The sequence below is a fragment of the Sinocyclocheilus anshuiensis genome, unplaced genomic scaffold, assembly GCF_001515605.1.
Source record: "Sinocyclocheilus anshuiensis isolate Anshui unplaced genomic scaffold, SAMN03320099.WGS_v1.1 scaffold283, whole genome shotgun sequence".
NCBI classification, from domain to species: Eukaryota; Metazoa; Chordata; class Actinopteri; order Cypriniformes; family Cyprinidae; genus Sinocyclocheilus; species Sinocyclocheilus anshuiensis.
Window position 1 is genome coordinate 1788333 of NW_015549605.1, and position 11692 is coordinate 1800024.

At 39.4% G+C, this 11692-nt stretch overlaps 2 protein-coding genes across 3 annotated transcripts in view; one reads left to right on the plus strand and one right to left on the minus strand.

Moving 5' to 3' along the window:
• The window catches only part of wnt5b (wingless-type MMTV integration site family, member 5b), a 61252-nt gene that overhangs the window by 20181 nt on the left and 29379 nt on the right, over positions 1-11692 (minus strand). The window contains exon 1 of one of the 2 annotated variants that reach the window (XM_016447517.1): positions 6312-6335. The exons of the other annotated variant lie outside the window; for it this stretch is intronic. The gene's annotated coding sequence lies outside the window, so the exon portion shown is untranslated. Of the gene's footprint in view, positions 1-6311; positions 6336-11692 lie in introns of those variants that run through there. 2 annotated transcript variants of the gene reach the window in all.
• Positions 8469-11652, plus strand: LOC107658848 (F-box/LRR-repeat protein 14). Its single transcript, XM_016447515.1, has one exon. The coding sequence runs from the start codon at positions 8910-8912 to the stop codon at positions 10110-10112; it is 1203 nt and encodes a 400-aa protein (XP_016303001.1). The 5' UTR covers positions 8469-8909; the 3' UTR covers positions 10113-11652.

Here is an 11692-nt window from a genome sequence, read left to right on the forward strand (position 1 = left end):
CCCTACACCCTTCTCCTCTCCTCCCTCTCCCCAGCCCCCCGTTCACCACAGGAAAGGTTTTATCGCACATCAAAGATGGCAGACAATCTAGGGTTAATTTACAGAACTACAGAAAAAACAAGCGTTTTCCTAATGGTGTTATGAAGTGCAAACATGACTATTGAAATTGTGGTCAGATATGAATACATTTGTTATTCCTAAAGAGACTTACTCAATCAATATTATCCCTGCAGTGATTTTATTAGTGAGTTCAAGTAAGGGGTTAATCACTATTATGTTGTTTTTCGTGACGAGGAATCAGAGACAATTTTACATGTATTTTTCAAATGTGGTTATACAAATTTATTTTGGTCTCAAGATTCATTAATTATTTTTGATGTCCTTTATAAGATTATTCAACTGATACAATGGTTTTGTTTTTGGATTGTGATACTGGTTTAATGAACATTGACAATGCAATGAAAATTCTTGTCCTATTTGGGAAATATCATAAACATAAATCAAAATGGTAACACTTTAGTATAGGGACCAATTTTCACTATTAACTAGTTGCTTATTAGCATGTCTATTATTAACATATTGGCTGTTTATTAGTACTTATAAAGCACATTCTGCATGGCCATAATCTACATCTCTAATCCTACCCAATGCCTAAATTTAACAACTACCTTACTAACTATTAATAAGCAGCGAATTAGGAGTTAACTGAGGCAAAAGTCATAGTTAATGGTTTCTTAATAGTGAGAATTGGACCTTAATATAAAGTGTGACCATCAAAATATATGTCAGCTTTTCCAAATGATAGGCTACTTTGCATTTCAATTATAAGATTCTTTAATTAATATAAAGTACTATAGTAAAATTGTTCAGACATCTATGTTGTTGAAAAAGATAACTAATATAATAGCTATTTTCTCTTTTTTTTCTTATTTATTTATTTATTTATTTACAAAGAATATAAATAAATAAAACCATACTAGACAATATTCGCCTAAATTCTGCAACTAAAATCAGTAGTTGCAAAATGTAGGCGAATATTGTCTAGTATGGTTTTATTTATTTATATTCTTACTCCGTAAATAAATAAATAAATAAGAAAAAAAAGAGAAAAATCTAGGATGACGTCCTCTTTTCCCAGACATGCCCTGGCTGGGATTTCTAAATTGCCTAAAATTTCCTCATGTATTCTGGCTTTGTTTGACAGTCCCAGTATATGTATTTATATTTATGAATTGCTTTGGCTGTTCTCTGTAGATCCCGCCTTCTCGCACATCACAATTGGTTGATTATGTACAATCCCTGCACACTATTGACTGAACAACTGTCCAGTCTTTACCTTCAGCCAAAACTTAGACATTTTAGCCAATTTAGAAATCCTGGCCGGGACATCCAGGGGAAAAAAGGAGGAAGTATGGTCAATGTATTTAATCAAACTCAGTTAGATAGATGGAGGTACAGAAATGCTCTGCTGCAGCCGTGCTTATACATGAGCACACATGCTGAGGGAGAGGAAAGAGGACAAGTCCTCAAACGTGACCACACATACAAACACACTGGCTTGAAGCAGGCAGCTGGAGGGTGGAGAGGTCGGAGTCTCCACAGTCTCGGCCTGATTAAAACTCCCAGCACTGCCTCTCACTCCCCCTGGATTGATTAACCTGACCTGTATCGGATCAACCCCTCGGGATGCAAGCGCAGCCCACTTTCCTGAAGTGGATGAGAGGAACAGCAACGGGGTGGGAGGGGGCAAGTGAGCCGGAAAGGAGAGACACAGAACAGGAGATGGGCAAAAAGGGACCGTGCAGGAAGAGAAGGAGAACAAACCAGACCAGACTTGCAGGTCAGCAAATCAGCGGCGTACTAAGCCCTGCTTTCAAGTCCTATGCTTCCGGCCCTTTATGCTTAAAACTTCTCTTTCCTCTATCAAACACAATACACCTTCTTGTAATGTTTCATTCAAATGCAAACAATGCATTTCTGCGAGAATGTATCAATTATTTAGGTTTTCATTATTGTTATTATGAGGGCAGCACAGCTGCTCGGTGCGCTGTCAGCAGACGGCTGTCTCTGAGTCCCAGCACTGAGACAAACAGCTCGGCTTTCTTCTCCACAATCAGCACTCTCTAAAAGAGATACTCTCTGACAGCTATGGCGAGATGAACCCAAAATAAACGAGAATACATAACACACAGATATTCAGTGTCTTGCAAAAGTATTCAGATTCTTCATTAATGAAGTAAATTACAAACCCATTCTTATTTCAATGCCTGAAACAAAAGACTCCAAATAAATAATAAAAACATTAATTCTGTTAAAATACAAATACAAATTTTATCAAAATAATTTAGAATGTATCTATACACCCACACACAAACAAACAAACAAACACACACACACACACACACACACACACATACTGTGTATATATATATATTTGCCTAAAAGCTATATAAAAGCTTTCCTTTAGGTGTATTCAGGTTAGTTATTAACATGAGCACTGTAATTAAAAAAAAATAATAATGTCAGGGATTCTCAATTGGATTAAGAACAGATTGGACTATATATTTTTTTGTTCTTGAGCTGTTCCAGTACTAATATGGCTTGCTGCTTGCTGTTTTTGAAACAGGCCCTCCTTTTAACAAGATGCCCAGTGTCTGCTGATGAAAAACAGCCTTACAGTGTGATGCTATCACCAGCATACTTCACAGTAAATGTGATGTTTTTTGCTGTGTGGGCAGTGTTAGATTTGCACCATATTAGTTCAGATTTTAGCTGAAAAGTTTCATTTTGGCCTTATCTAACAAGACAAACTTTTCCCTCATCGCAACTGGGTCACAACTATGTTTTTGGCAAACCCCAGACTTGCTTTCACATGGTTCTTTCTGAGCAATCATTTAAATGACTCAGATTTCCTTGTTTGTGCAGATATTTTGAGAAATGATTACTTCTCAATAATTAAACCAACAATAGGCCACTGGGGCTGCGGTATTACTTTGTAGCCATTTTCTAAAATGTATTTGCTTTACTTTAACTTCTTTGGAATGCTTATTAGTCTTGATTTTCATGGCATCTTTCTAGAAAAGATGAAAATTACAAAGGTAAAGTCCGAATCATTAAAGTGTATCTGAAGTGTTTCTCAACTGTATCTGAACCAAATACTTTTGCAAAGATTTCATGTTTTGTTCACAGTATTATAATAAAACAATGCTACAATAAAAGTTTCAGTGATAATATCTCGAGTAAAAAAAAAATCCACCTACTTTAACATCAGTTATCAAATTGGCTGTACAAGCAATTCCATCTTAATTATATTAATTATTATATTAAAATGATTTTTAAAAATTATATTAAATGATATTAAACTGATTTAAAAAAATAAAGTTGAATCTCGTTTAACTTTTTTTATGAAAAAGATAACACTGTACTTGCTTGAAGTCTTTATGTATAATGAATTCATAATATTCATAATTTTGATAAATTTTATGAATTCATAATATTTACGTTATGAAAGGTGTTCATAATGTACACTGCACTGCATTATATATTTTCATAAATAATTGTAACCAAAGTTAAAATGCAAACCTGGATGGTTTATGGGCCTAAATACTTTCGCAAAGCACATTTTCACAGACTTCCCAAAGGCTGGATACCGTCTTTGTTGATAAAACAGGCCTCTAAACACTCATAGCTTGTGACCTCACTGCTAAAACTTGCATTAACAGTAACCTCTCCTTGCGGGTGCGGGACCTATGACATCTAGCACTGGGTCTCAAAGGCCCTGATGCTGAGGGCTTTACTATCTGGGTGGCTGATGTGTGTATATTCTGCCCTTGAGTCACACAGTTGTTTGAAGAACACTTTTCAATGCGTTCCTAGTTCCTCCCTCTCTCCAGGCCCGGACATGCAGCAGACTAATTCAGTCATCTCTCTGTCTGTTTTGCTCTCTATTTTGTCTCTTGAAGGTCCCAGGTGGGCAATGTGACCATTGTGCAGCCAAACGGCCTGTTATTGTCGGTCATGCTATGAGAGAGAGGTTGAGTTTGGTGTTTTCTGTATGTGTGCGTGTGTTTTGATGAACCCACTGCTTTCTGCCCTGTCAGTGTCTCTCCTCTTCAGCACATTAGCTCGGGCTGTTCCCTACGACTGCTTTGATGGTGAGCGCCGCAGGGCTCCGATCTCTGTTTCAGGTTGTAATTACTCTCTGGAGGGGCCTCACCTGGCTGTGGGCTCCAGGCATACAGAGAGAAAGATAGAGAGAGAAAGAAAAGGAAAGAAAGTGGAGCTATGAAAGAACAGAAGATGAGAAAGGAAAGGTGGGGTAAGAGGGCAAAAGTTAAAAAATACAGTGGGGCCAACAGTCTGAGAAATTATGTCTGTGTATATGTGCTTGTGTGTCTCTTTTGCTCACTAAAGCTGCATTTATTTAATAAAAGATACAGCAAAACATTGTAAAACATTATTACAATTTAAAAGAACTGTTATATATTTTAGAATTTTTTTAAATTTTTTATATACATTTTAAAATGTAATTTATTCCTGCAATGGCAATGCTGAATTTTCAGCTATTTAGATTGTATATTTAGATTATTATTAAAATTATATAAAGAACAAAAAAAGTAAAATAATACATATATTTTATGTGTGTGTATTTTTTATATTTTATATGATTATTATATTATATTTGAGATTATAGATTTAGATTAGATTAGATTATTATTAGGTTGAAATTAATGTTAATTTTACTATTTGATTTGTCATTGTTATGATTTGTAATTGAAAATGTTGCATTGTTATAAATTGTAATTAAAAATGTTTGTAATTAAAAAAAGTATTTTCACTAGCAGCCTCAGACTTTTGGACTAACATTCTAATTTATTGAGATGCACCTGTACACACACATACAGTTTTATAGCTATGAAAAATGCAAACAACGTCTTTCACTTGCCTTCTACATCACACTACATATTGCTGTATTTCTTTAGCGGCAGCATCAAAGATTCACACTCTGAAAGACAAACTTTGCAGTAGAAAGCAAACACCTCACTCCGTCAGGCTGTCTTCAAGAGAAAAGTGCAAGAATGTGACACATACAGAGCAAATAATTGAAATGTTATGGGTAAATAAAGGGATACATTTTGTATCACTAGTGGTATTACCATTACAATGCATTATATGCAGGGAGAGTATTACATCATCGCCTGTTCTTTACACAGACACCGAGAGCATCGGCTTCCTGGTGTTTCCCCTGTAGTACCCCAAAGGGGTTGCAGCTCCTAGGGAGATTCGACCTGATTTGAATAGAGTAACGTAGCTTCCCCTGCCGTAGAAGAAACTGTTGTCTGATTTCATGAAAAGCCCATTCAGCAAGCTGGATGTATGCGAGCGTTTGTGTGAGTTACATCCGCCAAAATCTCTCCTCAAACTGCCACAGCTCGCAAAACAAAAAAGCAGATTGGAGTCATACATGATTCCGTGAAGGAGCCAAGAGAGAGAGAGAGAGAGAAACTACAAAGTAGCCTAAAATCTATTCATGAGGTGTCAGCTTTCAACAGCATGTTGACACATGCCTACGTCTCCTAGGAAACGCTTGCCCCAAGCGCAGTTCTGTGGCATGCAATTATCCAATTATCTCCCTCCCCTGAATCAGCACATCAAATCACATGACAGATCTTTTTTTTATTGTTTTATTTTTTTTGCAAGGTCCTACAACACCTTCTCATTTGCATGTAGCACTTGTCCTTCCAGTTCTCACTGTTTCTCAGCTTCATTTTCACTTTCCTTCACCGCAATCTTTTGTTTTTCTTCCACTTTAGATCAGAACATCCTTATATGCTTTCCGTTTCACCATCTATTTTGCTTTCTCTTGGTGCAATTTAGCTAGAATGATCATAAACTATTAAATAAATAGCGCCGTCACTCTGCGGCGAGTGCGTCTTTTTTAATTCTACAACACCTTCGCATTTGCGTGTAGCACTTGTCCTTCCAGTTCTCACTGCCTCCCAGCTTCATTTTCACTTTCCTTCGCTGCAATCTTTTGATACTCTTCCACTTTAGATCATGCTTTCCGTTTCGCCGTCTATTTTGCTTCCACTTGGTGCAATCTAGCCTGAATGATTATAAACTGTTAAATTAACAGCGACATCGCTCTGCGTCTTTTTTAATTGTTAGCTTTCACCTGCTTTCTAAATCAAACCCCTCCCTTTCTTTTCTCGCTCGTCCCCTCCTCCCTCTCTCTCTCTGTGCTTATTTCCAGGAGCAGCCTGAGTCCTGCTTTTGGCTCTGCAGACCTGCTTTGAGAGTCTCTGACTCACAGCAGTGCAGTTCTGGCGCGGCCCTCCTCTCTGGCGGTGAGGCCGGCTGGAGGAGCCAGGGAGAGGGGCTGCTGTCACAGACCTCTCGCACCCTTACATGCTAGGCATCGGGGCTCAGCGTGCATTCAGAGCCCTTCATCTGTCCACCATACAAGCCCAGGACCTGTCTGTCAGAGAGAGCGCATGAATTCAGCTCAATGTCAGCATGAGATGAAGTCCGGAGCGCAGTTTTATTCCAGTAATCGGACATATTTCAGAGATGATCTGGTTAAGTGGACGATAAAATTAAGAGGGATCAATGAGCGAGGTTTGATTAAAGTTTAAGGCTTCACTGCAAAAAAAGGCTTATCTTACTTAGTATTTTTGTCTTGTTTCTATAGTCAAAAATATCAAAAAATTATTAAATCAAGATGCATTTATTCAACAAGCAAAAAGACTTAAGATATTTAGTCTTGTATCCTGAGGGGGGGAGGGGGAATCATATTAAGTGCATTTTGCTTAAAATAATTACAATTATCTGCCAGTGGGGTAAGAAAAAGAATCATGTTTTAAGAGCATTTTACTTACCCCACTGGCAGATAATTTTACTTGTTTTAAGCAAAATGCAATGCAAAGATTAAATATCTTATGTCTTTTTGCTTATGTAGTAAATGCATCTTGATTAAGAATTTTTAGATATTTTGACTAAAACAAACAAACAAACAAACAAACAAACAAAAAATACTAAGAAAAGCTTTTTTGCAGGATTTTTTTGTATTAATAAAGTGCATTTATAATGATTGTTTTGGCATTTTCACCTTTATTATGATCAGAACTGACAAGAAGCGAAGTGGGAGAGAGATGGGGGCAGGATCGGGAAAGGTCCTCGAGTCGGGATTCGAACACGGGGCACTTGTAGCGCACAGGCACTATATGTCAGCGTGCTGCCCACAAGGCTTTCGGTGCCAAAAATAAAGTGCATTTATAAATTTAACACAGTAACAACATGGAATAAGATCCATTTTGATTTCAAGTGAACTTTCAGGACCGTGAGCTACTTCTGAAGTAATGTTGGATAGAGAGTTTTGTGCTTTACACAATTATAACCTGAACCAGTGAGAGCGGAAGGAAGGGGAAGGAAAAAAAGTGACATTTATTGGAGAGAGAGAGAGAGAGAGAGAGAGAGAGAGAGAGAGAGGTCAGTTGTGCTGTGCTGCATTTTCTTTTGTAAACACAAACGTGTGCTGCTTTTCTTCCTTCTTTCTGCTACACTCCAATACCTTCTGCAAATGCTCCCGTCATATCAGCTAACAATGCCAAAGAGCCCTCAGAGGGGGGCCTGAGGCCCAAAGATGGGGAAATATGCAAAAGGTGGAATAAAAACGACCTTACGTAAGACTGACGGGGCAAAAAGGCTAACTGTTACTGCCAGAGCCTCACATTGCGTGCCTTTTTGTTTGGGTTATAATGAGACATGTTTCTTTGACAAGAATTGAACGAAGGTATGACTGTATTATAATAGTTAAAGAATCATGACAGGAATAATAAATAAATAAATAAATGGCAAGATAAGTGCATACATTTTCATTTACATTTAAAACTAAAGTAATAATAATATAGCAAAATATTAAATTTGTACTATTTAAAATGCTTAAACATTTTACAATGAGCCCTTTCTATAGTTTGTTTTATACACATAAAAATATGTCATTTACACACTATGCCACTTTAAAAAGTAACTTTACTTTTTAAATAAAATAGTTTTAAATAAAACTGAACTAACAACTGCAAAAAAACAAAAACAAACAAAAAAACCCGCATCTGACACGGAAGCTTAAGGGTTAAGGGTAAAGCGAACTGAATTGTAAGAAGTTGGTTTCCAGGGGAACTATTCTTACTGTTCCAGCTGAGTTGGGCTAAACCACTTTGCTTTCGAAAAGGGGGCCGACAAACACCCAAAAACATGAATTTCTTTCATAAAAGTTTAGAGGAAATCAGAACACGGACTAGGACGATAACTACAAACGTATGCGGTCCTGTTTTATAAGTTGCAGTCTATACTTAAATAATTTGCGCGGTTTTGACGGGTTTAAATGTGCGCGTCTCCCCCGCAGCCGCTCCGTGCTGGCGGCCCTGCCAAGTCAGTTTGAAAAGATCAGACAAAGGCAGCAGGAAGCCCCCTCGGCTTAGCAATGAGTGCGAGCGGAGCACAAACGCGAAACGAAACCTCACTCTTTTATCTGATAGCGGACTGAATTTATTTTCTCCCGAGGTTTGTGGCAGTTTTAGACATCTTTTGAAAATGTACGACCGTCTGGATCCCCGGGTCGAGCGAAGACTATTATCAAAGGGCCAAACGGGCAGCAGCGCTGCCTGACCGCCGATCGCTGTCGATCTAAATCGGATCAAGCGTCTTTTGGGGGCATTTTTTTTTTGCATTTGAATCCTTCCTACACCGCTGAAAGGATCACTCGGGACGGAGAGTTGTCGATTTACACGGTTAAATGTAAAAGGAAAAGCTTGAGGAGCTTTATAAAAGCCTTTTTTTCCTCCCGAGGGGACTACGAGCCGCGACGGTGACCGTTGGTGGGGGTTTACCTTCTTGAGCGCGTTTGGAAGATGGAGACGCACATCTCGTGTCTCTTCCCAGAGATTTTAGCCATGATTTTCAGCTACTTGGACGTGAGGGACAAAGGCAGAGTGGCCCAAGTGTGCACGGCGTGGAGGGACGCATCCTACCACAAGTCCGTGTGGAGGGGGGTGGAAGCCAAGCTGCATCTGAGGCGAGCGAATCCGTCCCTGTTCCCCAGCCTCCAGGCGCGGGGCATCCGGCGCGTTCAGATCCTCAGCCTGCGCCGCAGCCTCAGCTACGTGATCCAGGGGATGCCCAACATCGAGAGCTTGAATCTGAGCGGCTGCTATAACTTAACGGATAACGGCCTGGGGCACGCGTTCGTGCAGGAGATCCCTTCCCTGAGGGTGCTTAATCTGAGCCTTTGCAAGCAGATCACGGACTCCAGTTTGGGCAGAATAGCGCAGTATCTGAAAAACTTGGAGGTGCTGGAACTGGGCGGCTGCAGCAACATCACGAACACGGGCTTGTTGCTCATTGCGTGGGGTTTGCACAGACTCAAAAGTCTTAATCTGAGGAGCTGCCGGCATGTGTCGGATGTGGGCATAGGGCACTTGGCTGGCATGACCCGGAGCGCGGCGGAGGGCTGCCTCAGCCTGGAATACCTGACCTTGCAGGATTGCCAGAAGTTGACGGACTTGTCCCTCAAGCACATTTCGAAAGGCCTGACCAAGCTCAAAGTGCTCAACCTGAGTTTCTGCGGGGGCATCTCGGACGCTGGCATGATCCACCTCTCTCACATGACGAGCCTGTGGAGCCTTAATCTGCGTTCGTGCGACAACATCAGCGACACGGGCATCATGCACCTCGCCATGGGCACGTTGAGACTCTCTGGACTCGACGTGTCGTTTTGCGACAAGATAGGCGACCAGAGCCTGGCTTATATCGCGCAGGGCCTGTACCAGCTCAAGTCGCTGTCGCTGTGCTCGTGCCACATCAGTGACGATGGCATAAACAGGATGGTGCGCCAAATGCACGAGTTGAGGACGCTGAACATCGGCCAGTGCGTGCGGATTACAGACAAAGGACTGGAGCTGATCGCAGACCACTTGACGCAACTGACCGGCATCGATCTGTATGGATGTACGAAAATCACTAAGAGGGGACTGGAGAGGATCACGCAGCTCCCCTGCCTTAAAGTTTTGAACCTGGGCCTTTGGCAGATGACTGAAAGTGAGAAAGTGAGGTGAAACTTGGGGGGTTTCTGGAGGGAGGGAGAGAAAGAGGGAGGAAGGGGGATGGGTGAATTTCAATAGAGCAAAGTACATAAACAGAGGCTTAAAATGCTGAATGTGATACATGTGTCAGTTATTGCTATTAACACACACAAAAAGTTTTGTTTTTTCTTAACAAATCGCAATATTAAACCTCCTCCTCCCCGAGTGTCGCGATATTTTGGCTACCTCGTTAGATGTATTATATTGTTATTCTTAAGAAGAATGAGAATTTGTGCCTAGAAAAACAATCCCCTCCCCCTTTATCTCGTCTTTGGCTTAAGGACAGCAAAAAGACTGAAAGAAAGGATGGATTCAGACTACCTTTTTATTTCCCTTCCTTCAGATAGCCAACAAAATATCTTTCAAAACAAGTCTATGGGTAGTTGACATCAAATTTCAAGCCGTTTCGCAAGCGTCCCGTGATGTGACAGTTCACCTTAAAATGTTTTAGATCTTCTGTAATTATTAAACAATGCCGTTTTGTGATCTTAAATTAATTGAGAGACTACATGCAATATTTGAGAGAAAGAAAAAAAAATAGTGACCAGTCACAGAATTTAAAAACAACATTTTCCCTTATACATTGTATAAATGACAAGACTAAAATCCTCAAAAGGACATGCTATATGTCAACTACCCTTATGCAAAAATACTGGGTTTGTACACTTAAGATTTTATATTTCCAATCTCTTTTAGTTTTTGCTCAATTTTACAGGCCTGAAAGCCTTTAATTCCTGCTTTGAATAAGAGGTTCCCTCTGCTGATGTATTTATGCTTATGTAAGCAGATATTAATTAATGGCTGTTATTCAGAGCGTTGTACTTCAAATTGAAGTGAATTTTGTCCCTAAAAAAGAAAAAAAAAAAAACTGTTAGCAATTCACTTGACACCTTGTTTGCCTCTTCACAGGGCTGAAACAGGGCACATCGTGTTATAAAACAATCGGTCTGTTTTAAATACAATAATATTCAACTTTACATATAAAAGACATGGTTGGAACGAGGGTAACACGCAAAATGCATGTCAGGCCTATATATGTACCATGATGTATCGACCTGCAACATGTATTGAGTCCTGCTGAGAAGCTACTGTGTTCTAATGTACTGTAAATGTATTTGTAAAAAGAATCCCAAATTAAAATGTTTTATATTCTTACAGTAAAAACATTAAAGTTGATATTTATATAAATAAAAGAGCCACTCTGAATTTCGTTGTGGGGAAAGGTTTTTGCTGGTTGTGATTTTTGCTATAATTCATGCGTTCAGTTTGGTTTTGTGCCCTTTTGATGCTAAACGTCATAATGTTTAGGCAGTATCACAGATAATGTTGCTATAATAGGTTTAGGGGTTTATTTGGTCGATTGCCAATGTAGTGGATTTGAGAAATGAGTGTTTTAGAGGACGATGGAAGTGATATTTGTGTGTTAAGAGCATGCATGTTTGTTACATTATTTATGAACTGCAACAAAATGGATGCTTCCTTTAATTGTGCCAGTTAGGGTGTTAAAACTGTAATGCTGCTTTTTTTTTTTTTTTTTTTTTTTTTTTTAAAAT

What these genes read in the sequence shown, in the direction of transcription:
- LOC107658848 (XM_016447515.1), top strand. Translation starts at nt 8,910, where the DNA reads ATGGAGACGCACATCTCGTGTCTCTTCCCAGAGATTTTAGCCATGATT.